The following is a 27086-nucleotide window of genomic DNA, read 5'->3' on the forward strand; positions in this document are numbered from 1 at the left end:
GAAGCCTGTCCGACTGTACGTGAGTGGAGAAGCGGGAACTGGAAAAAGTTTCCTCATTAAAGCAATTTCATGCTATTTGCAGGAAAGGACAGAGTCATCACTGTCTTGTGTTGTCACTGCTCCAACTGGACTGGCAGCACATAATATTAAAGGGATTACTTTACATCGTTTACTGATGCTGCCAGTGGAGCATGACAACAAATTAGAATATCACAAGCTATCTGGAGATGCTTGTTTTGAAGTTTCAAGAATCTTGAGGAAAATGAAACTTCTTATCATTGACGAAGTAAGCATGGTTTCCAATGTCATGCTTGCCTTTGTGCATTTGAGGATGCAAGAAGTTCTCAAAACAGAGTATGATGTGTTATTCGGTGGCAAACACATCATTGTTTTTGGAGATCTTCTGCAGCTGACACCAGTGAAAGGGCAACCTGTGTTCAAAATGCTCACGCATGAAGATACCAGGAAGTGCCTAGGCAGCATTGGCAACGTCAATATATGGTTAAACTTCAATTATGCTGAACTGCATGAAAATATGCGTCAGGCAAAGGATGAAGTTTACAAGACTATTCTACAAGATGTTAGAATTGGAAAAGTGACCGAGCATGGGAAAGAAGCTTTACATGCACGATTACTGTCAAATTTATATCCAGAACAAGATGTTGTGCCTGAGAATATTTTTCAGAAAATTACTGATAAGAAATCTGGAATATGTTTGATGCCAACTCTTGCAGAATGTGCAAAATTTAACAACAAAATGTTGCATTTAGAAAAGCAAGAGATTGTGAAAGTAGAAGCTATTGATAGAGTAGAGCATATGGGATCAACAATTATTTTGTCTGAGAATCTGAAAACAAAATTGGATTCATTAGAGAAGAGTATATCTAAAACTGCAGGTTTTGAAAAGACTCTGAATGTGTGCTTGAACTGCCGTATAATTTTAAGAAGGAATTTACATGTTGAAAGAGGTCTGGTAAATGGATCAATGGGTAATGTTGTTGATTTTGTGAAATACAGAAATAGAGATGGAATTGAATTTTTAAAAATTAAATTTGATGGCATTGAGGAAGTACAGCTAATTGCTCGTTGTTCTGCTAGATTTTTGCTTGTAAAAGACTTATATGTTCGCCGTAAGCAGTTCCCTGTTTGCTTGGCATATGCGGTGACAATTCATAAATCGCAAGGTTTAAGTGTAGACACTGCATTGGTGAATATTGGCAGTTCTGTGTTCAAGGAGGGTATGGCATATGTGGCATTGTCACGAGTTAGAACTTTATCGGGATTGTACTTGATTGACTGTGATGTCAGAAACATTTGTGCAGATCTAGATTGTGTTAAGGAATACAATAGGTTAAGAAGAGAGTATGCGCCACATTTGCCTCAGTTTCCTTTGTTTGAGAAACGTCTGGTAGGCCGGAAACGAAGAAATGAGAACAATACTGGGCAGGTTGTAGCAAAAAGACAAAAAGTGAATGAACCTAAAATTACAAGCAGAAACAAAGAGGATTCTGTTGAAGATGTTGTTGGTTTTCAGTTTGAAAACAGTTCTGGTGTCAACTGCTATGCTAATGTAGTAATTAATGTTTTGTTTTCTCTAAAAAATGTAAAAGAAGAGATTGTGGTCAATTCTGATCAAAGATTTTGCAGTTTGTTAAATTCTGTGTTAGAGAAATGTACCACTGATAGAAGAAACATAGAAAGTGTGTCTGAAATTAGAAATCTGTTAGATAGATGTTCAGGCCAAACACAATTCTCTCAAAATATTCAGCAAGATTGTCAGGAGTTTTTAATGTATATGCTTCATGTATTACATGCTGAAAGTGTAGATGTAGATCAGCTGTTTGGGCTTTCTTATCAATGGCAGCATGACTGCGAGAACTGTATGGTATCAAGTACTACTAGTGTAGACTCAGAGAGATTTGTATATTTAACTTTGCCAGACAGTAAATCAGTCTCCTTTAATAAGCTAGTAAAAGCTGCTAATCACAACATGGAGTGTAGCCAATGTAAATCTGAAATGATGTCCACATTATTTATACGAACATATGGCCAGTACATCATTTTAATGTTCCAACGATGTAGGCCTGATGGAACAAAATTGACAACTTTAATAAAAAAATTTGTAGCTTCGCAGTTGTCAATATCAGGAAGGACTTTTGTAACTACAGCAATTATATATCATGACGGCCCTTCAATATCATCAGGACATTACACAGCTTATTTAAAGTCTAGAAATGGCTGGTCATTCTGTAATGATTCTGTTGTAATTTTCACAAAAAAATTGCCGTATGACCTTAAAAACTCTTACCTGGTGTTTTTAAAACCAAAATTTTAGGAAAATAATCTCGGGATATGATCTGTGGAATTTCAAGAAGTTCTAATGGCTCCTACACAATTTGGCCTTGAGGATAAGTGTAGTTCAGAGACATAACTTCTAATCATAGGATTGGACATCATGGACATGTATGTGCAGTTTAAATGAGTTCAGAAAAACTGTTTCTTTTCATAAGCTAATTAAAGCAGCCAATCAAAACATGGAGTAGAGGGAATGTAAGTCTGCAATGCTGTCTACTGTTTTACATTACTTTGTGATTAAAAGTGATGTAGAGAATTAAATAATTGTAGTACTCATAGAGGTAGTGTAAGTCTGCTTCATATTAAGTAGTATCAGTGTCATACGAAATGTAGAACATGACTGAGCAAGAAGGGGAAGATATTACTATTCCAGGATTGTGAAAATGATCTTCAACATTTTAATTCTGAAAGTTGCGGGAATGCCAAATGATGGGATTGGCTAACAAGAAATCCAAGAGTTATACATGGCTCTGACAAAATTTGGCCTTGTGGAATCTTGTGGTAGAGAGCAAGAAGTCATTTATTGTATGTAACATGTTTTTAAAAACGATGGAGATTTTCTTTCAGAAACTGGTGGGCTGAAAGTAATAACAGCACAAAAGAGTATAAGCTATTCATAGGACATCCTTGGACGTCATGGAAAGTAAGTTAACTTTAAGGAGTTCTGATTTTTGATTTCTGATCTTGTATGGGTTTTTTAAACACAATCATTTTGATTGTGTTTTTTTTTCCCCGCTGTTACATGATGAATACCTTCAAGTCACTGTTTTTAGTGAATTTTGATACATTCTGAGAACAGCAAAAATAAACCATTTAACATGTATAATTAATTCTGTAATGTTTCCATTTATGATGTATATGTAGAACTGTGTAGAAGGCATGGAGAAGGTGAGGCTTCTGTAAGTGTCAAAGTTGTTGCATGCAGTGCTGCACTTCTGCGTATTCTTTGATATGCTAGACTACATCTGCACAATGAGATACCTAAGCAAAGGAAACAGAAGTGATGTGATTGTGAAATGAGCAAAATAAATTGCATGTATTTCAATTACATCACCTGTGTTTCCTATCATTACGAATCACATTGTGCAGATCAAGTTTAGGTCTGTCCAGGGAAACATAGGAGGTTTGGACTTTGTTGAACATTGCAGTGGACATGACTCACTTCATTGGTAGACCTTCACATGTATTATGTCTTCTATTCTCTTCAACAACTCGAAATTTCATCTGCAACCCTGAGTAGGCCTCACCTGAAACAAAACTCTGGATAGTAGACATCTTATTGGCATCCTGAAGCAATTATTTTAAATTTTAGTGTCTTGCGACACTTTTCTGAGACAACAGCAATGCAAAAGATGCACCATGTTTTAAGATAGGCCTCACTTCATCTGCATCAAGATAGTGTTACTTTAAAATGTATATCTTTAGGACTGTGTAGCTTCTGTAAGTGTCAAAGTTATTGAAAAACTGTTTGTCCTTCAATCTTTGCCCTTTTCTTTTGTAATTTTTCAATACATGTTTTTATATTTTTCAAATGTTTGTTCTCTCTTTCACAGATTGAAAGTATAAAAATAAAAAGTGAGGAATTTAACGACAATTATAAGGTAAGTATTTTGTACTCTTTTCGTTACATTTCTATCACATTGAACTACTATTAGTTCCACTGCTTCATTTCTTTAATCCTCAGTTTCCTGCCTTTGCTACTTCCCTCATTCCTTTCTCTATTACCTACTTACTCAACTCCTTCCACTTTTTTTCTCAGTCCCTCTCTTCTCATAGTTCCTCACTCTTGTTCACTCACTCCGTCTCTATTACTCTTAGTGTCTTTGACTGATCACTGTATCACTATTTGTTCATAATGCTTTCTCTGTGTAGTTGAAGCACACTAAGGGGCATATTATGAATGCAGCCAATAAAATTATTGCTCTTTTTATTTGCAGAAAACTGGTGCAAAAGCGGCTTTAGCGGCAGTTTTCTGCCGCAAAAGCAGCTTTAGCGACACATTTCTGCCTATAAAAGCTGCAAAACTTTTATTGCCTATGTTGATAATATGCCCCTATGTTATTTACATTAGGGCTATATTGTCCAGTATAACAATCAAAATTGCTCTCCAAAGACACCAGGCAAAGCAGACGCTCCCTCAAACAGATCACCAAGCGCAATTTACCCTACTTACAATCTAGCCTGTTCTCTGTCGAGACTTTAGCAATCTTTAGAGCACAAGATAAGATTTTTTTACATGGAAGAGCCATACGTATTGCAATTCTACTTAAGAAACAAGCATTGGCATAGACAATAGGTCTCGCCTTTGGGACCTTATACGTGTTTAGCCATGCAACAGTTGATGTTGCTGCACCAAGGATATTATGCTGCATAACTAAAGACTTAGAAGGTCCAAAAGTCGATACCTATTGGCTATGCCAATGCTTGTTTTTCTTTCACTTCGTTATCTATTTTGTTTTTCACAATTATACCATCTTCTGTCTGTTCTTTGGTAAATAGATCTATTAAATAGTATCTCTTCTTTACTCCCTATAGCTGTCTTTCTTGAAACATCACTCTCTGTTTACTTTCCTTATACTTACTCTTTTTTTTTAAAAAGTTTTTTTTTTGGTTAGCTCCCGGTACGCGTACCGGGAAGCTAAACCGGAAGCGAACCAAAAGAAATAGAGCTTGCCAGAGTGCTAAACATTCTAGCAATTTTTTGGGAAAGGGAAGGTAGTTCTGAAAAGAAATTTTTTTTTTATATTTTTGTTGTTTTATATTTTTTTTGTATTTTTTGAACATTTTTTGTTTTTTTTGTATTTTTTGAACGATTTTATATTTTTTTGGGGTTTTTTTGGGGGGGGGGGAACAACAAAAAACAGGCGTTGAAAAGGGCTCAACAGGAGCAAAAAAAAATTACTGGGGGCGGTTAGGGCAATTATGATTGTCATAAGCCAGGTTGATGGCATTAATACTCATGTTACCACATGATATCAACGCACCACAGTGCATACAAGTATGTTTCATGTGCCCAAAATTCTCTTGGATGTTTGGCACAGTTTCCCGTGCCTCTGCTGGTGTCAATGATATTGACGATGTTGACCTGGCCACAGGAGTTGCTGTTGGGTTTTGTTCCATATCCCGTATTTCCGCCCGGCTGTAATTAAGTGGATGCTTCCTGGTCATGTGCCGATGCATGGTATAGTTCCCATAGCTATACTTTTTATCAGTCCCTCTTGATAATTTCTCTTTGCAGATGAGGCAGGTCACATACCTCGCATTCACTTTCTTTTGCCCTGGAGGGATTGAATAAAACTGCCAGATGAAACTGGCTTTCCTATGGGAAACCCGGGGCACCTCTTCCAAGAACTGTGGTTCTTCTCTCTCCTCTTCCTCTAGTTCTTCCTCTTCCTCCTCTGTGTTGGTGATCACCTGGGGAGGTGGTCCTCTCTTCCCATGAGGAGGTGGAGGTGGTGGTGGGGGTGCACCAGCTGAAGCAAGTACTGAAGTCATTTCTCAAGTATTAATAAAGGTCTTCCTCTCACAATGATGAAAGTCAGAGTGAGGAAAGAAGGAGGGGTTTTCATCATTTGGAAAAAACAATACTTCTCAACCAATGAAAAGTGTTATTTTTAGGTCACCTGACCTAGCCTTCCATAATTATGAAACTAAAAGTGAAATGAACCAATGAAAAGCTTTATTAACAAGTCACATGACTCTAACTTTCATGTTACGCGCTGCGGAACGCTCCCCGGTTAGCTTCCGGTTCGCTGCGCTTCGCGCCTCGGTCCGCGCCCGGGGACACTTCCGGGTGCGCTAACGCAGTACGTCACAAGACGCATTTCGCGGCAACGCGATACGTCGCGCTTTCGCGCCGCGGATCGCTTCCGGGGAGTTGCGTTTCGCGCCTCGGTCCGCGCCCCGGGGCACTTCCGGGTGCGCTAACGCAGTACGTCATAAGACGCATTACGCGGCAACGCGATACCGTAACTATGTTGATTTGTTACCGGTTCGCGGACCGGATCGCGGAATCGAATTGAGCTAACGGGAAGCTTCCCGGTTCGCGGACCGGGAGCGAAACAAAAAAAATATTAAAAAAAAATTATTAATAAACATATAAAATATATTTTTGGATTTAAAGAAGAATACATTTTACAGCTATAGATATTAGCTTTTAAAAAACCAATGAAATTCACTGAAAAAACCATAGGTTATAGACCATATATAGTTAGGAATTAGCATTTACAAAACCTTGAAAATTCACTGAAAAAACCATAGGTTATAGACCATATATAGTTAGGAATTAGCATTTAAAAAACCTTATTTTACTCACACAAAACCATTGAAATTCCATATATAGTTAGTTGCACTAACTATATATCGCGCACCCGCAATCCACTGCTGATCATGTCACATATTACATCATTCATGACATGGTCAGTGACATCACTGATGACATCACTGATGACATCTCAAATGACATCACTGATGACATCACTGATGACATCTCATTTGACATTACTGATCACATCACTGATGACATCATTCATGTGATAATACGATGAACCTCTTCAGACTCTAATATAACCTTAGATACACTCAGTGTAAACAGACACTCATAGACTGTCACTCATCCATGGAGTTACTCAGACACTTAGTCAGTCATGCAAAGAATCAATCACACCTCCATTTCCTCAACTATACAGTTATACACACCTTACTTATTCAAACATATACTAAAACATATTTACTCTGTTATACAATCCCTGATACAAGTTCACAATAATCCATACAGCCACTCACACATTCACTGGCTCTTATGCACAGTTATTTATATATGTCAACTTTCACATGTACTGTGTTTTACATATGTACTTACTTTGACATGTAGCACTGAGATATCCATTCACTCACCAATACACTCATGCACACAGTCAACCGGCCATACAGCTGTTTCCACATGCACTTTTGAACCCATACATCTAGTCAATCAACTGCTCACACATCTATGCAGAGAGTCATACACCTCCCAGCCACCCACACACACACTCAGTCTCCCATACAAATGCTTTGGCAACCAATCAATAACCCATACAGTTAATCATATAGCTAATGATCAACACATGCAGCAGTTTACAGAACAACAGACATAATGATGCACAAATTAAGACAGTTTAGTCACTAACCCATGCACTCAGTGAGACACATTTAATCAGTCACTCATACAGTCAGCCATGCCCCTACTAAATCCTTCATCAAGACACTTATACATCCACTCATTCTTCAATATGTAAGACATATTTTAACTTTACAGAATTATACAGTCACTGGATGTAGTCATCAGTGATGTCATTTGAGATGTCATCAGTGATGTCATCAGTGATGTCATTTGAGATGTCATCAGTGATGTCATCAGTGATGTCACTGACCATGTCATGAATGATGTAATATGTGACATGATCAGCAGTGGATTGCGGGTGCGCGATATATAGTTAGTGCAACTAACTATATATGGAATTTCAATGGTTTTGTGTGAGTAAAATAAGGTTTTTTAAATGCTAATTCCTAACTATATATGGTCTATAACCTATGGTTTTTTCAGTGAATATATATATATATATATATATATATATATATATATATATATATATATATATATATATACCCACACACAAGGAATAGACAAGCCCCCCTTCATATTTTAAACAATTTATTATGTTCCAGTGTGTCTTTATTATATTTTATTTTATTTCTGCATGTAGTTATTAGGACAGCAGACGTTTCTGGTCATATCTTACCAGCCACAACAGAAAGAGGATTAAGTAAAAGTAAGGATTTTCTGTTCCTTGCTAATTATGCCCCATCTCGAACTCAAATGAGGACTGACATATGGTATGTTACAAATGATATCTCCCTCTATGATATAGAATACCTATCTCTTATCATCCGGATCCCCACCCCACAAAATCGCTGGAAACAGTAAATGTTAGTAGTTTTATTTCGACCAATGATATGATCATTTATATCATAAAAATACAAGAGCTTAAAAAACAATGAAATGTTCCATTTCATTACATCATGAAATATTAAAAAACATGCTATCACAAGCCTCTAACGATATTACAATTTTCCATTAAATCCACCTTTTACAAAGGTAGTTTTTCAGGAGAACTTGTTTCCATATTGCTGAGCAGCTATGTTAATAAACCAGATTTTCCTTAGGTCAACATAAAACGGGCAAAAAAAAGAAAGTGATCAAGGGTCTCGGTAAAGGAATGCCAGGTGGGGCACACTGAAGTTACAGATACATTTTCCCCGGTGCTTCTTCTGAAAGTTAGAGGGAGAGCTCTGTATCTAAATTGAATATACAGAGCTCTTGCCTGAGGGGGTTTGATGTCATGCATATACACATCAAAACCAAACCAGCATTTCATATTAATAAAACTAGAGGTTAAAGTGCCATGTGCATTACCATCAATATTTTATGCATCCATACACTCCCAAACCCTATTTTTAAGGAGGGGAACCATTGTTTTCCATATGGACCCTGGTTCCTCCCACATATACCCCAACCCTAATTTTCAGAGCCAATCCTTGATCTTGTTAAACCACATAATATGGCCTGTTTGTTTTTGTAGGATCAATAGCTCTTCCATGGCCTCCTTCACCGGGACCTGTGTGTTGCTAGTCCAGATCCTTAACCAAATCAGGAGAGCCCTAAGAATGGCAAAATAGTTAGTAGGTTGGACCAAGATCAAGTCTAAGTGGCAGAAGAGGGGTGTTCACGGGTAAGTTTAGGATCGCCCTAATAAATTTATTATCTGCGAGGACTAGGTCCTTAAGGTTCTCTAACCCCCATAACTCAGCCCCATATAGGGCTGCTTCCAGTCCTTTAGTCCTATGGAGTTCAAGAATAGGGGAGAGCGGACGATATGGAGACGTCCTAGCCCTTCCAGCAATTGCACAATCTCTGCTCGAGGGTCAGAGTACTCTTTTCAATTTGTGGTGTCCAGACCAGCCTGTCACTAATTCGTACTCCCAAGTAATCAGGGGCCAGATGTAGGAGGCCATTTACCGACCGGTAACGGCCGATTTCGGCCGTTACCGATTCTGTAACTGCCAGATGTAGGTGGGACTCTTCTGAGTCCCAAAGGCCTTACAGTTTCGGTATTTTACCACCCAATCCAATTGGGTGGTAAAATACCGAATCCAGGTGTGCATGCACATGTGTGCATGCACACCTATGCCATGTGACAGACAGACGTGCCCTTAGGGCATGTCTGTGTGCCACATGGCACACATGCCTGTATTTGGGGTGCTAGAGGGTGTCAAAGTGACACCCCCTGCACCCTTGCAGGATTCGGTATTTACCGATTCTGTAATTACAGAATCGGTATTTCCCATTGATTCCTATGGGCTTCAAAGCCCATAGGAATCAATGGGAAATACCGATTCTGTAATTACAGAATCGGTATTTCAAATACCGATTTCACCTACATCTCCCACCTTCTATTTTACCGATTCATAAATACCGAATCGGTAAAATTCGGTATTTATGAGTCGGTAAAATAGAATTACCTACATCTGGCCCCTAATGCCTTGACCTACTCCAGAGTTTGCAGGCCCAGCATTCGTTTACCCTAATGGGATTTATAGGGGTTAAACGTCATGTATTTTGTCTTCGAGCAAGTTATTTCTAACCTCCTAGCCTTGCAGGCTTTATCAAATTTGTTCTAGATGTTCTGGATCCCCTTGCGCATCCTAACAATACGTAGCGTGTCATCTGCAAAAAGCCGAGAAAGCACTGGACTGCCTGCTAATTTTAGGGGGTCACCTCCACAGTCATACAGCTCACCTATTAACCCGTTTATATAAAGGGTAGGTAATGTTGGGGCAAGGACACAGCCCTGACGTACACCTTTGTGAACAGGGATGTCTTTTGAAAGACTACCATCAGAATTCCAACTGACCTTTGCGTAAGTGTCTTGGTGCAGGCGGATCAGAATTTTAAGTAAATATGATGGGAGTCCTAGTTCACTTAAAGCTAACCAGAGTGGGTGTGTGCTATAGAATCAAAGGCCGTTTTTAGGTCCACAAAGACGACATACAGATGACCTCCTCTAATGGTCACTTCCTTCCATATGAACAGAAGAAATATAAAAACTTGGTCTGTGGCGCTTGTGGAGGCCCTAAATCCTGCCTGCAGGTTTGATAGAATATTATTTTCTTCAATCCAATTTTGGATCCGGGTTAAAATTATTTTACACAAGATTTTTGGGGAGACATCCATAAGGCTGATGGGCCTGTAGTTTGCGGGAGACCCTTTTTCTCCCTTTTTGTAAATTTTATGATTTTGGCGTCCCTCCAGGTCGCCGGAATTTCACCACCACATAAGATAGCATTAAAAACCACTTGGAGCAAAGGTCCCCATATTGCAGGCTCAGTCTTAAACATGTCTCCAGGGAGCTTATCTGGGCCAGGGGCTATCCCATTCTGTAGGGAATTAATGGCTGTGGTGCTTTCTTCAAGAGTGATAACATACTCCTCAGTTATCACGGAATCTAAAGAATCATCCTTAGCTTCTTTACAAGCCTTATTGTACCACGGGGCGGTTCTCCGTATGGATAGATCTTGCTTACACTGTTTATTAAATAAGAATGGTCTTAATGTTATGGTCAGTTGCTGGAATGTGGGCACAATGTCATCTATTATAAAGATGTTACCTGCCTACAGATTACAACAAGGCCCTTGCAAGAGGGTCCTAATACTTGCATTCAACACAATAGTGAAATAATTTAAACAAAATAGTTTTTCATTTTTATTTTCATACTACCAAAAGACACTCATTCAGGCTTTAATAGAATAAATACATCGAAAAAATGATATTCAGCAACAAATTATTATAATTACCATGTCCCACATACCTCATCCAAATCATACTATCATACATTTCAAATAACACAACCATTCATGCAACACAAAACAATATCATCACATCAACAAGTACATCGAGATGGTTAAGCTGTCACATGATGATTAGATGACAGTAGGAGTAGAAGTAGAAGCAATCCAACTCCCCACAACGGTTGTTTCAACAGGCGTTCCTACCGTTGTGGGGAGTTGGATTGCTTCTACTCCTAATATGAAAATAAAAATAAAAAATTATTTTGTTTAAATTATTTCACTATTGGATCGTCATATTTTGCGCTGCTGTCTGCACCGGTGGTTGGGTGTAAGTATTAGGACCCTCTTGCCAGGGCCTTGTTGTAATCTGTAGGCAGGTAATTTCTTTATATTGGCTGTTCTCATTTCCCCTGCGTTACCTACCTCCATCTACCTTTCAGGGGTCCCCCTTTTGAGTGGTCACAATGTCATCTATACTAGAAGCGATATTGCTCATGTCGAGGAGAATCTGTTTACCTCACAATATAGTTTAGGGTGAACAGTTGGATCAGCTAGTATTAGCGGCCATTTTACTCTTTTATTGGTGTTAGTGGTGATTACTGGTGCGCTCTTAAGCCGAGGGTGTCCATAAAAATACTGGGCCTGACATTGTGAGTACCAGTGCTGATGTTTGCAGATGACATATATGATATTAATTTCAAAAACACATCAAGGCCTGCAAAAGGCTATAGATCTATTTGAGGTATTCTGCAAAGACCATGGACTTACCATTAACGTGAATAAGACCAAGTTTATGGTTCTCCGTAAGTCCAAGTATGTGAGAGGGAGAGTGGTCATGAATGGGGTTCAGTTAAAACAGACCCGGGTTTTTTCGTATCTGGGTATAACCTTTGCCTCGAAACTAGATTGGAAACATCACATTACCCAGTTGGTCACGAAGCATGCCCAGTTAGCAGGTGCCCTAACAAAAGAGCTATTTCTCTCCCACACGCACCAACACTTAAGATCTACGATGCAAAGGTTGGTGCTGTGGTTCTTTACGGGGCTGAACTGTGGGGGTACAGTAACCTTGTCTTATTGACTAATGCCCAAAATACATTTTTAAGGGGCATAACGGGCCTTCCAGCATCCACTCCCTTGATTTCCGTCTTTTATGATTTGGGATGCCAACGCTTGGAGGATTTGGCCCGGTACAGACCGGTGGCATACTGGAGGAGACTATGGGTTACTCCTGATCTCGCCCAGTATGCATGGGGATTCCTCGAAGTTAGAGATAGATAGATAGATAGAGTTAGACAGGGCATATAAAATCCCATGGATGAGGGAGGCATGGGCAACATATATTGCCATGGGTCTGGGCTGTCTGTGGGAAGATCCAACAGCAAATTCATTTTCGCCTAGGAAAGTTTTTAGAGAATTGTACTGGAGCATGGTCTCATTGAGAAGGTTTAGTAATTGTACTAGCACGTCACTTACAGCGGATTTCTTGGAACTAAAACACTCAACTGCTCTAGAGGGTTATTGGGATTACATTACCGATCAAGGGGATAGGAAGAGGTACCATCAATTTAGAGTCGGGACCCTTCCTATAAATTCCTTCACTACCAAATGGAACAGTGGTTATAAACCCAGCTGTCCCTTCTGTCTCACACAACGGGAAAGTATCGCCCACATCCTATTTATCTGCCCAGAATATGAAGCCCCAAGGCAGATGTGGTTGAAGCCTATCTGCTTGCAGATGGGTCTCACCACTGGCTGTGAGTCTTTAAGAGTTCTTAAAACAAATAGCTCTCAGCCTGTGGTCATAGCTGTTGCAAAGTTTCTACACTGGATGTGGATAATCCGAGCACGCAAATTAAGTTCACAATGATTTTTTTATGGTTTTAAAAATACCCTATGATCTTGCTGCTAAAAACATTAATTCTGACATTAACTGCATATGGACCTTCTGCTTTCCTTTTTCTTTGAATCTTTTTAATGTATTTAAATGTGTAAATAAATGATGTCTAAATGAATGTTATAAACATTTCAATGCACTTACATTTTTTTTTTTTAAAGATGGATGGACTGACTTAAATTACCATATCCCCCTGATGGTTTTTGGTGTAATATAATTGGGTAAATGAAATGTTATGTTATCGGTTTTAACTTGTCATTTTAAGATATATAATGTTTCTCTTTTATGATACAAAAATCGAAATAAAAACTTTATGAATGAATGAATGAGTGCCAGGTCATTATGGTCACTATTGTCCCGGATTAAATTCAACAATATCTTTAACACTTGACCAGAGTTCAAGATCAACCAGAATATAGTCGATCCTGGTCTTCAGCCCCCCCCCCCCCCCTCTTGAACGTGTGACATGCTTCTATATCAGATTGTGTCTGACCATTACAGGCTCGGACTCTGTGAGTAATGGTAAATGATAATATCTGTTGCCCCACCCTGGTACATTTCTTGATGGGTGGACTCTGGAGCTTCTCGATCCCTCTGGTTTTATCTCCATCTGATATTAGCTCCTGTATATAATCAACTGGTTCATGGGTTATGTTAAAGTCACCTGCAACTATAAGTTGATGGTTCCCCTTAGTTGAATCAAGATAGTTTGTTAATGTGGTTATTGTATCAGATAGCTTGTGTGGGCTACTAAAACGGTTGTAGATGTTAAATGGTCTAAGTTGGGCATTCCCTTTCCGAGAAATTAGTTCAACCCCAAGTATTTCCTCTGCGCCAAGTTTTAGAACCTTCATTTTACAGGCTAATGTATTTTTGACCCAGATTAAAAGACCACCAGCTGGGCGGCCAGCTATGGACTACCTAGCTTCTATAATGTAGGTAGTAAACCCCACCCTGTGAACCTGCTTTACCGCCCAGGTTTCCTGTAAAAGGCATAAGTGGAAGTCATCCACTAGCTTACACCAGTCAGGATCAATTAGCTTGGACTTTATGCATGCAATGTTCCAGGATAAGATTTGCAGGTCCTGGGATACTAACAAAGGTTTCTGGGTGCATCCTAAAGTGTTTATTGCTCCCTCAGGATCTAGTTGTTGAGGGTGGTGGCAGTACTTAGTTATTGGGCCACAGTGAACAATTTCATTGTTAATAAAGATCTCAGAAGATTTGTCCGACTGCATAGCTGGTAGTTCCTCAGATAGCAGTTGTGGGTTAGTAGTTACAGTAGGTAGTCAGTCTTGAGAATCTAGATCAGTCAAGGGTTTACATCTATTTCTCAGTTCCAGGAGGGGGAATTCCTGTCTCATAGGGGGCTTCTTTATAGGTGGCTTAGTGACCAGAGTATTCCGACCTCTGCATTCGAGATGCCTATAGAAGAACCCAAGCGGTACAATGTCAATCCCTAATTTGGCCTCTGAGTAACTAGACTTGCCCCCCAGTTAAGCAACTGACTCGCTAGCATTGGAGATCTACAGTTTATAATAATGCAATCTCCAGCAAATGACTTTTGTAGCATGCCAACCCAGCTTACCCGTCTTTAAAACAGAATATCATTATATTTCGTATTTAAGTAGTTTGTATTCTGTGATAACCAGTAATAGACTTTATTCTTCAGCTGTTTCTGTGATTCTTTTTGGTTTTCCTGTAACAAGGGGACATTTGTTAAAATTACCACATAGGGACAGCAATCTGGTTGGAGATGAAGAATCACCTTATCATGATCAATCAGATTATTTTGATGCAGCATTTCGGGGGATGCTTGTCGATTGCAACCTACCATGTTCCCATTGGGAGTTGCACTAGGGGGACTAGGCCCAGTTTTACTAGGGGCAAACTTACACTCCCCAGGTGTCTAAAACACAAAGGCCCTAGCTGCTTCTGTGATACTACATTATCAACATTCCTATGGGGACCATTATTTGTAATACAGGTTAATGGATCGACATTTGTCATGGAAGACCCCTCACCAGGGTTTCTGTGATTCTTTTTGATTTTCCTGTAACAAGGGGAAATTTGTTAAAATTGCCACATAGGGACAGCAATCTGGTTGGAGATGAAGAATCACCTTATCATGATCAATCGGATTATTTTGATGCAGCATTTCGGGGGATGCTTGTCGATTGCAGCCTACCATGTTCCCAGTGGGAGTTGCACTAGGGGGACTAGCCCAGTTTTACTAGGGGGCAAACTTACACTCCCCAGGTGTCTAAAACACAAAGGCCCTAGCTGCTTTTGTGATACTACATTATCAACATTCCTATGGGGACCATTATATGAAATACAGGTTAATGGATCGACATTTGTCATGGAAGACCCCTCACCAGGGTTTAGGCCCCCGAGGGGGTCAGCCCCCCCCCCCCCGTCCAACAATTTCGTTTTTACCCCTGCCCCAGAGGATATTTCAGCAACCATTTACTAAATAGATTCCACATTTGACTCCAGTCTAGCCAAGATGGGTAGAACGTTTTTGGCATTAGTTTCTTCTATACACAGTGTAAGTGACACAATAATTTGCCACACTAATTTGCGGGGATAATTCCTCTGAGTGGGAAGGCAGAATTATATTGGAGCCATTACAAGTGGTGACCTTTGTATTGTGGCAGCAGGGGGGTTGGGAGTTTTTTCCTGGATCTAGTCTGTGTGACCCGTGGAGGCTCTGGATGTTTTACCTTTTTTTTCCTTTTGGATGCGGTTTCGCGTTCAGGAGTTCCCAAAGGTGATAGGCGATGATGCTGGGCAGAAGGTGAGACAGATGGACATCTAATAAATACATGGTTATTCTGACCAGAGTCACTTGTTAAAACCGTTTGTGTATCATCCACAACAATTGGGTCAGTTATAGAACCGGCCTGACCCTCTCCCACCGACAAATGACGTTGCACGACCTGGATCTCCTTATCAATGACCTTTGCGGCCCGTTGGAGGAAACAATCAAGTGTGGAGTTAGATCAGGGTTTTTGGGTAGCCGCTTTTCTCTCCATGGATTTCGATTTTGCCGCCATTCCAAGAGAGATGATTTACAAGTTGGAAGCAGACTTACTTGAGCGGGAAGGCTTTATTCTGGTTGCCCCATGTTGTAGAATTAGTATTGCTGTCATGCAGGTTGCCAAATCCAAGAAACAAGAGGCCAGGCCCCGCCCAGCTGCATCCCGCGCTGCGGGAGACCGCAGCCGATTAAATAGCGACTCCAGGCGCTAGCATGATGACCTGGCGGCTGTGAGCCGCAAGTATTCCTGGCGCCCCCCCCCTAGTCTCCAGACAGCTGGGCTGTCAGAGATGAGCAAGGCGTTGAGGCAGAGAGCGGGATCCGCGCAGTGGGAGCCCGCTGCTGATTAAGTAGCGCCTCCAGGCTCTATCGTGATTCCTGGCGCTCCCCCCGATCTCCAGACGGCAGAGGTGAGCGAGGTGTTGAGGCAGAGAGCGGGAAACAGTAGTAAGCCACAACGTTAAAATTGTAATTTTGGAGCGGACAGCGTTCTGTAGCATAAGCCTAACATGCCCTCCCCGTAATACAACAAACATATTCCAAGACTCAACCAGAGAAATAATTCTCCAAGAATGAACAAGTAGAACATGCATGGCAATGCTTCCTTGATCATCCTAGAATACTTTCTCTGGTTTGGGGAGCTCCAAGTTCGTGAGTGTCTTTTCCTGTCTAGCAGTATCTATTTGGGACATTGGGGCATGGATCAACCCATTTCGACTTAAGCCTATCCACGATGCAAAAGATTAGTGTGTTAATTTTTCCAGTTTCAGCTACTGAAGGCAAGTGTTCAATCATCTTTTAACACTGCACATTGCAGTGTTGGTTTCATGCAGAGCACACAGTGTGTTACGTCCATTAGGCATCCTGTGAACTCCCAGTCTGTCGAGCCATTTCCCTGCAGATTCACCAGATAGATATTACTGTGCTAAGCTTTCATTTATCACCCTAAATTTAGCAGGGAAAAACAGCATATATTTCCATCCAACTTCACATAGACATCTTTTAAGATCTACATTGTCACTGGATCGCTTGTGTTTAGTCTTAAAAAGCTTGTATATTTGTTCCCTTGAAGTGAAAATGGTTGCTGACGCGGAACTCTGTAGAATCACAGATCGCATTTGTTGTGAAAATTTTAAAAACAGATAATAATTGGGGATGTGTGAAATTCGCTTTATTTACGACTGCTTAATTATGTGGAATTTATGCAAAATTATGCATAATTGCACGGAATGCAAATCTGTTATGTTGTGATAACTTTTTGTGTAAAATATGTCCTCAAAACAATTTTTGACCGGAGGATGCATTGAAACAAAAGCACCGTGAACAGTCCCTCTCGTTCTGTTGTTCCCGTGCATTCGTGGTCAATTTTTATAGAGAATGGAGCATAATTTTGTGAGTTGGCATATTGGTGTAATTTCTGAATGATGTGTAACAACCATAATGTAAAATTGCGCCGGCTGAATTTTAATTTCGCCCAGGCCCAATAATAATTGCTGGCAATAGTGCACTAGGCTTCTAGTGCAGGGTGGAGTGGATGCCAGCACTCCAGGAGCTCTCTCACTAGTTAACAGCTGTGCGTGTCCTTTTTAGGTGCTGGCTAGACAGCAAGTGCGCTGTCTCTTCGAGACATGTTGTTTAAACTCAGTGGGCTTACAGCCCGCCCATAGCTTACATTTTTTTCGCTTCAATGTCGCTCTCATCTCCTTTGTACCCGTTTGTCATGGCATACATGTGTCCTGCCACTGAATGTGTTTAGCCCTCCCTTGAGCATGAATTACGTAATTGTCAATCCACTGCTCTCGTTTTAAAACTGCTTTTATGTTATGTTATGGGTGTCTTATATAGCGCTCGGCTACTCCGAAGAGTGTCCCGGCGCTTTCAAACCCACAACAAACTGCATAGGGCAAGCACAAGGAGAGAAAAGAGCAAATTACTGACCAGAAAGCCACGTCTTCAAGCCCCTTCTGAAGGCCAGCAGATTAGATGTACCGCGAAGCGGCAAAGGCAGGGCGTTCCAAAGCTGGGGCGCCAAGCGTTTAAAAGAACGTCCCCCCATCCGTGCTTTCCTGATAACAGGAACAACGGCAAGGCAGAGAGATTCCGATCTTAAGGTCCTGGCCGGTTTATAAAAGGCAAGCCGTTTCTGAATATATACCGTTCCCACATCATGGAATGCCTTATGCGCCAGCGTAAGTGCTTTAAAAACAATCCGCTTCCGGATAGGCAGCCAGTGTAAGGAGTGTAAAAGGTCCGAAGCTCTAGCTCGGCGATGCAGGCCAAAAATGGCCCGGGCCGCCGAGTTCTGGACCACCTGTAATCTTTGGAGAAGATATTCGGGCAGACCCAAATATAAGACGTTAGAGTAGTCCAGCCTCGAACCAATAAGGGCCTGGACCGTAGTCTTCCTATGCGCCAACGGGAGCAGGGGAAGAAACTTTCGTAACATTTTAAGGAGGCCATAGCAGGTGCCGGCCAACCCAAGAATCTGGGACTTAAGTGTCAAGCCGTTGTCAATCCTGACCCCCAAGTTCTTGGCAATCAGGGAAGATGACTTAGGAGGGAACATATTCACCGGCCATCACGCCTGCCAATTCGGGTCAGACTGACACCCGAAGAAGAGCACCTCTGATTTATCAGGGTTGCACTTGAGGCTGTTTCGCTGAAACCATTCGAAAACAGCCCCAAAGCAACCCCGGATGCCCTCTTCGTCAAACTCAGCCCCCTTCCCGCAAGTGAAAAGGAGCTGAGTATCATCGGCGTATGACAGGATCTGAGCCCCAAAAGACTCAGCCAGCACTGCCAGAGGGGTCAAAAAGATATTAAAAAGAGTCGGGCTCAACACCGAGCCCTGCGGGACTCCGACCTCCAGAGGTGGAACTTTGGCCGTGTACGGAGGGGCCCAGACCACCTGTCGGCGACCAGCCAAATAAGATCGAAACCAGCTCAACACCGTCCCTCTCAGACCGATCTCATAGAGCCTGCTGAGGAGACCCTCATGAGGGACGGTGTCGAAGGCCGCCGACAGGTCTAACATTACCAGCATAGCTCTTCCTCCGGCGTCCAGCACTTCCTTACTAGCCTCATTGACCTCTAAAAGCACCGTCTCGGTACTTAGGTTGCTCCGGAAACCCGACTGGGTGGAATGCAGCAGACTGTGGGTTTCCAGAAAAGTAGAGAGCACAGTGTGCACATGCTTCTCCACTATCTTAGCTAGAGCAGGCAAAAGAGAAATCGGCCTATAATTGGCATGTAGCTCAGGGTCCAGACCCGGCTTTTTAAGTAGTGGAACAACCATCGCCTGCTTCCAGGCCACAGGCACCACACCTCTAGTCAGGGACAAGTTAAGGATGGGATTGATCAAAGGGTTCAAAACTCCCGCCACCCTGGCCAAAAATTTAGCAGGGCAGGGATCTAGATGTGAGCCCGATTTTAAGTTTAGTCAGGAAATCCAGAGATGCGGAGTCAGAGAGAGGAGGAAACTCTGAGAGAGTGGGTCCAAATCCAGCTATCCGGCTCACCTGATCTCCCGGGCTGATTGCATCACTTGGGCCCGAAGAAGTAATAGACTCCTGGATCCGTTTGATCTTAGAAGTAAAAAAGCAAGCTAACGAGATCACCCGCGTCTCAGAGAGCTCATGACGCACCGCATTGACATTAGGGGTTACAAACTCCTTCACAATGGTAAAAATTTCCCTGCAGGAACTCGAAGCAGTCTCGATTCTCGCAGAGAAATAATTCTTCTTTGCAGACAAGATGTCTACATGATAGGCTTTGATGGCCTCCCTATAGGCAGCCTTAGCTCCAAGATCATACTGCTGACGCCAGAGCCTCTCTGCCACTTGCGCCGAGACAGAGCCAAAGCCTCCGTATACCAAGGGGCAGAAGTTCGTCTAGATGTTTTCCGAGTAGCGATCTCAGGTGCTAGTTCGTCAAATCGCTCCATTAACCACCGCTGCAGCAGATCAAGATCCCTCTCTAGGTCTCCTGACATCAGGCAGGGATGATCCCGACAAGCCTGAGCCAGACTTTCTGGAGTCACCCGATGAAATGCCCGACAAGTGTGCCTAGGGTGACTCGGCATTATAGAAGGTGATTTGCTGATACCTAAGATCTGAAACCTAATCAGAAAATGGTCCGACCAGAGGACAGGGACTGGATTGGCCATGTCAACTGGGATGGTAGAAAACACCTGATCAAGGGTGTGACCCTTGATGTGAGTCGGCACTGACAAATAAGGTGTGAGGCCCAGAGGGGAGGTGACGTCATTGATTTTAATCGTGTCACCATCCGTCCCCACATCCATGTGAACATTAAAGTCCCCGAGCACAATACAGTGTTCTGTCTTCAAGCAAAGCTCCGATGCCAGCGCCTGCAATTCCTCGTGAAAAGACCCCAGTTGACCAGGTGGTCTATAGACCAAAAGCCCGGTAAACGATTGATGGGGAGATAAGGTTATCGAGAACGCCAAGGATTCACAGCCTGAAATGGCCTCCATAGGGACAACATCCGGATTAGAAGCCTCCCCCAGCCACGTTTCTGTGAGCATGAGGCAAACAGGTTTTTCAACAGCTAGAAGCTCATAGATATCAAGAGCATGCCTGCTTAAAGAGCGGGTATTAAGTAAGAGGCACAAATGTTTAGCAATGGACTTAGTGCAAACAGCCCCCCCCACCGGGAAATGGCCCGGCAACCAACCACATCCCTGACACCGTCGTTTACCTCGATATCGCCCCGGAAAGACCACACAACATGCATCCTTACCCTCCCTATATGCAAGTAGATCCGCCGTCGAATACGTAATCCGTGAGACAGCCCCTCCCGCCACACCGTCCACCTCCGGGACGCTGACGGGCGCAGACGGGCTGAACTCAGGTGTAACTCCGGCGGTACTACGGCTACCTCGGGGTCGTACCCGCTGCGCGTCAGCATGACCGCCTTAAATGTAGGTTAGGCGTCCGTTCAAGCAACTAGCCCAACACCCAAAATGGCGCCGCCAAAACGTCCCACTATCCCCCCAAGATGTCCGGCGAAAACGAAGCGAAGGAACAGGGCCCGCCAAAGAGTCGGTGGGGAATCACAATTACAGTGCAAGTCAGAGGGCAGATTTAAAAACAGGGTCAACTACAAAGCCAGCTAAAAAATAAGGGATGAATAAGGGATAAAACAAAATAAAGATAACATTTCACGCTGCTAAATTCAGAAATGCTCCTCCAGGCGCAGCGCGCTAGGCAATGCACTGCAGGTTTTCAATATAATGGCCGCTGCCAGATTTACCCACCTTAAATGCAGGTTAGGCGTCCGTTCGAGCAACTAGCCCGACACCCAAAATGGCACCGCCAAAACGTCCAACTTTCCCCCCAAGATGTCCGCCGAAAACGAGGCGAAGGAACAGGGCCCGCCAAAGAAGCGGTGGGGAATCACAATTACAGTGCAAGTCAGAGGGCAGATTTAAAAACAGGGTCAACTACAAAGCCAGCTAAAAAATAAGGGATGAATAAGGGATAAAACAAAATAAAGATAAAATTTCACGCTGCTAAATGCAGAAATGCTCCTCCAGGCGCAGCGCGCTGAGCAATGCACTGCAGGTTTTCAATATAATTTCTATTTGTCTTTAAGCACTCCATATGAGTGCTTGTGCTTCCAGTCACTTCTTTTCTCTCTCACCCTCCCCATCCCTGTTGCTTCTTTCCCCTGTAGGGCCCAGTAGAAATCAGTTTAATGCAGAGAGGATGTGTCGTAATGGGCGAAGCTGATGACTTAAGAGCTGGGGAACCAGGTTTGAGTCTCAGCATTGGCTCGATATCGTGTGACCCTGGGCATATTGCTTAATCTCCCAGTTCCTACAAAAAATGAGTGTGTCCTTGTTTATTTTAACTGGTGTCCGTATAAGCACTCCAATACCTTCAAGTTGTGTTTGTGGTATATTAAAAAATAAATTTGTAAGTCGCAGGCGAAAATCCTTCAACAGTTGACAAAATAAACAAGCATCTTTGCAAGGTTGGTAAAAAAACAAGCATTGGTATAGCCAATAGGTCTCGCTTTTGGGACCTTATAAGTGAATAGCCATGCAACACTTGATGTTGTCTAATCTAGAATATTGTGCTGGATAACTAAACATTTATAATGCCCCAAAGGCCAGACCTGTTGGCTATGCATTAGGGGGCCTTATAAATGTTTACGTAGAGGTATTGACTTTGGCAATGTTTCTAAGTTGTGCTGTAGAGATGTTGTAATTAAAAAGTGTAAGAAGCACTGAGTGATGCTGTGTTGGTGCTGAGTGATTCTGTTGTAGCGCATAGTGATGCTGTGGTGTTTCTGAGTGATGCTGTGGTGTTTGATGCTGTGTTGGTGGTGAGTGATGCTGTATTGGCGCTGTGTGATGCTGTGGTAACGCCTAGTGATGCTGTTGTGGTACTGAGTGATGTGGTATTCCTGAGTGATGCTGTTGTGGTGCTGAGTGATGCTGTGGTGAAGGTGAGTGATCCTGTGGTGGCCCTGAGTGATGCTGTGGTGGCCCTGAGTGATGCTGTGGTGGCCCTGAGTGATGCTGTGGTGGTCCTAAGTGTTGCTGTGGTGGTCCTAAGTGTTGCTGTGGTGGCACTGAGTGTTGCTGTGGTGGTGCAGACTGATGCTGTGGTGGCATTGAGTGATCCTGTGCTGGCCCTGAGTGATGCTTTGCTGGCCCGGAGTGATGCTTTGGTGGTGCTGACTGATGCTGTGGTGATGCTGAGGTGCTCCAGAGTGATGCTGTGGTGGTACTGAGTGATGCTGTGGTTTTACTGAGTGATGCTGTGTTGGCGCCGAGTGATTATGGGGAACCCCAAACAAGGCTAACTCTTACTAATTGTACCTGGACTTTTGTTTCCTACATTTAGAAACAACCTCTTTCACCTCAAATCCAAACTGTATTGAAGAAAATATCAGTCACACTTTTCTGTCTAACCTTTAGTGACCAGAGGTTTATGGCACAGCTTGGCCATAGCAGTATATACAGCACTGAACAAGAAGCTGCTCTGATCTGGAATGAAAGGGGCATATTGGAGGATTAGCAGCACTAAGAAGACACAGTAGGGGCATGCATTAAGACAAAAGTGAAGAGAAGAAATGAGAATTTGTTTAACTGAGGTGAAATGAGTACCAGTGAGGAGGTTAACATCCATTCTCTATTAGCTGCAACCATGTACCTCCTTGGGATAAACAAAGTGGATAGAGTAGAAATATCTGGATAGAGGAAATTAGAGGGCTGTGGGGCCTGACCTCATTGAGCGCGATGGATTTGAAGGTTGTTATAGACTGTCTAGTGACGATGCAGAGGATGGGAAGGCAATGCCAACGTACACAAAGTTCAGTTGTAATAGGAAAGGAAAATCCAAAATTGGAGGCTAAGTTGGACCGAGATGGGAATAATGAACAAACATTCTAAACACTGAAATTCATGAAAAAGAAACTGGAAATAATCCGCCATGATAAATGCACCGGAAGATAATGCTGATGAGGAAAACAAATGGAATACTGATTAGACAGTGTTCCTAGCGCGACTCAAAGCCAATTGCAAGCAAAGTTTTTAACTTTCACAATTTTGTCTTAATTAGCATGCCAAGCACAGAGGAAGCAAGTGCCCGGCATGGGAGAACATTAACAGAGGGGCACACTTCACGGGCCTGCATGACAAAAAGTGAAAGTTAAAAAAACAAGCACGCGAATGGTGCACGTGCGTGCTAAAATAATTTTTTTTAAAAGCACGCGAGCGATGGCAAAAGTGAAAGCAGGCTGGCGAGTGCTGTGCGATGTGCGCGCTCTATGACGAGAGAGGAAAGCCAGATGGCGCCTCTGCTTGTCAATGTGCGCGTAACCGCGCGCTCTATCCCAGACAAAAAGCTGGTTCGGCTTTTTAAAGCCCACACACTAAATGTCTCGCCAGAACAGCGCATGCGCTGGCTCAGGCGAGACCTACAAAAAGTTCTCCATCTGTGCTTAAAAGCGATGGATGTGGCCCATCTTTGCAACAAACAGCAGTTTGAGAAGTGTATTGATTAAACAGCTGTTTGACATGTGTATTGATTAATGAACAACGAAGATGTACTACTGGTCGCCATCATCTCTGTTGAAATAATATCAATAAAGAACATTTTGGGGAATCCACATCTGTGAACCTTTTGATATTTCTTGTTGAATTTGGGTCGCTCCCTCAACTCATTGGATTTTGACTTTGAGTAATGTAGATTACTAGTAAGTAATTTGACAGGTAGCTTACTTTTTTCCTACTTGAACTGTGGAGAAGAAGTAAATTCTACACTGCATTTCTCTTGCATTAGGCATGCCCTTGGTCTTGCTACACATACTGCTTCTAACATTAAAATCTAACTTTAAATAAATTATGGGAACATTTGGTCTGCAGGGAAACTTAAAGAATTTGGCTAATGATCTCTTTTGGAGTAACTACAATCTATTTCGACTACCACCCAAGAGCAGGTCAGGACTATCATGCTTAATGTCTTTGGTGTGGAGGCGGTACATTAGTCTGCACATTACTCTTGTATATTATTGGCATCTTACATCAGCCAGGAACACTTCTAATAAGTCTTAGTAAAGCCATCAGGACTGGGCAATTTTAGTGGAGTGTGCTCTATACAGCAGCTGCTGCTTCAGACACTCTGCCTCTTGATAATATTGCAACCCTCTCTACTTCTTTCAGGAGTCACTCAAAACCCATCTTCTTTGTGTCTTAAGCTAATTCTCTCCTTCATCGAACACACGCTGCGTCTCTGCCCAAAAGTACACCGTGTCTGCATATATTGTTTGGATAAAGCCTTACACTTTCAGTTACGATGCAGTTCGCCGTTTCAGCTGTTTCTCCAGTTAGTAGTGTGAGATCTCTTAGGAATTCTGTGAAAAATACCCTATTATTTGTTGGTGCAGGAATGATCTCTAAACTCTGAAATAATTAAATACATCACAAACGTATCAAGAAAATGGTTACTGTAATGAACAAATAAAATCTGTATGATCTCGATATGTTCCCGCATTTGTTTTTTTCTTGTTTTTTACAAGCAAGAAAAGTTACTCTAAGCAACACTACTTTAAAGAAAAAATCCGTATGGAAATGCAGCCTTTCATCTTAATGCTTGTACCCAGTCATTGGTTTGTTGTAAATACTACCCTCCTGCCTTAGTAGTCTTTATTAAGCAAGTCATTCTGCGAACCTATGCCACTGGACTTTTTGTGACACGGACTATTAGTACACAGGCAACATTGCAAAATCAGAGGCAGGCCGCAGATAGTGCGCACGATTTTGCTACTTGGAAATTGTTGACAGATGATAGATACAGAGAGTAAAATATATACGGATCTTCAGATGTTGTGAACATTCCCTGTTCAACATGATAAAGATCCAGAATATACTTTTATTTTTTCTGCAATGTCTTTGATTCTTCTTTCAGAAGACTTTAGTTTTATGAGCACAAGTGAATACTAACATCTGAATCTTATTGTCCCATTTAGGTAAATTTCAGGTCATGATTCTCCGGACCTAATTTTCTGTAACTCCTGCTTTTCTCATTGATACGACTGCCGTGCAATAACAAGGAATCCAGAGTGCTGCAGTTGAGACCGGGCTGCCAAATGATCCTGAATTTTCAAGATGCCGAAATATTTCTACTTTCGTAATTGCTGGGATGTTTTTATTGTATTTTGTTTAATGCCAAGTTCTTACAAAAAAACTTATGAATATGGAGTTAAAGTTAATTAATTCATCTATGCAACATTCTTTAAAGTAGCTGACAACCTTTGTACACATGGATACAAAAATAGCTCTCTTTGTGTTGGCAATATAGGTAAAAATTTAAATGTACAGAGTTATCAGTACATAACTGAGTTCAAAGCCACAAAACCTCTAATTCCTGGGTGCAGAACATATTTGTTGTAATGTGAAATAATATTAAATGTGAAAAATTGTTGCAAGGCACTGAAAACATTTTTACAGGAAATATGAAGGCTACTGCAACACAGTGTAGCGCTGGAGGATGCCGGCACATAGTAACCACCTTTTGAAAAAGCCTTAGGTGCGATGCTTGTAGCAAAAAACTTGGAGAGCGGGGCTTTTTGTAATATTTTTCATCCTATTTTCGTATGAATATGGTACTGTGATTGCACTGTCTTACTTTTTGTCAATGTGTATGCTTGTGCACTTTTCCTTTACCCTCTACTCCATTTAAAGGCAAGAGTGCAATGCTGGTCGTTTACCCTGATGTTAATATATTTGAAGACATAAAATAAACTTCTCTTTTCTGTAAGGTGGTAAATGTGTGTGATTCTATGAATGCGGATGGCATTTTTCATTGAAAAAATCAGTTCCAGAGTTTTTGTTTGCATTTCTAATGACCTTTGTTACAGTGGGCATCGTTTTGATGAAACACTCTAATGCCCATGAAGCTTAACTTTGGTCAGTGTAGATACATGCTCCATCTGAGGTGTGAGGGATGCAGGTTGTTCAGTTAGTAATATACCAGCTTCTTTAAAAATAGTGCAATTATATGGGGCTTCCCCTAAAAGTTGTTCACGAGCTACTAGTATATAGATTCCCAGCAAATAATAAGACGCTCACAGATATACTGTCGAGCCCATTATGTCATTCAAAGGATCTGGAGGTAAGAGCTTACCTCCAGAACGAACATGCAGGATCAGTGCTGCTTAGCAGCAAACTCTCCAAGTAGAAGCCAGATAAAACAATGATACAGATTCACACATACACACAATCTATAACTGATGTAAGAATATGGGTTATTAGATGAGGGGGGATGTAAGTCACAGAGCTGACCGGCTTAACTTAAGAAAACGTATGTATTTATCAGTACCAAATCAATGGAAAAATCAAAGCACAACACCATAAAAATCATGCTACCAATT

At 41.8% G+C, this 27086-nt stretch overlaps 1 protein-coding gene across 2 annotated transcripts in view; it reads left to right on the forward strand.

Moving 5' to 3' along the window:
- The window catches only part of TRAPPC6A (trafficking protein particle complex subunit 6A), a 603570-nt gene extending 577097 nt beyond the window's left edge, over positions 1 to 26473 (forward strand). For both annotated transcript variants that reach the window (XM_078660938.1, XM_078660939.1), the window contains one exon: positions 25683 to 26473. In XM_078660938.1, coding sequence (XP_078517064.1) covers positions 25683 to 25714 — 32 coding nt within the window. In that variant the 3' untranslated portion in view covers positions 25715 to 26473. The remainder of the gene's footprint in view (positions 1 to 25682) is intronic.
- The last annotated feature ends 613 nt before the right edge of the window (positions 26474 to 27086 follow it).

The sequence above is a fragment of the Lissotriton helveticus genome, chromosome 9 (genome assembly GCF_964261635.1).
Source record: "Lissotriton helveticus chromosome 9, aLisHel1.1, whole genome shotgun sequence".
Lineage (NCBI taxonomy): Eukaryota > Metazoa > Chordata > Amphibia > Caudata > Salamandridae > Lissotriton > Lissotriton helveticus.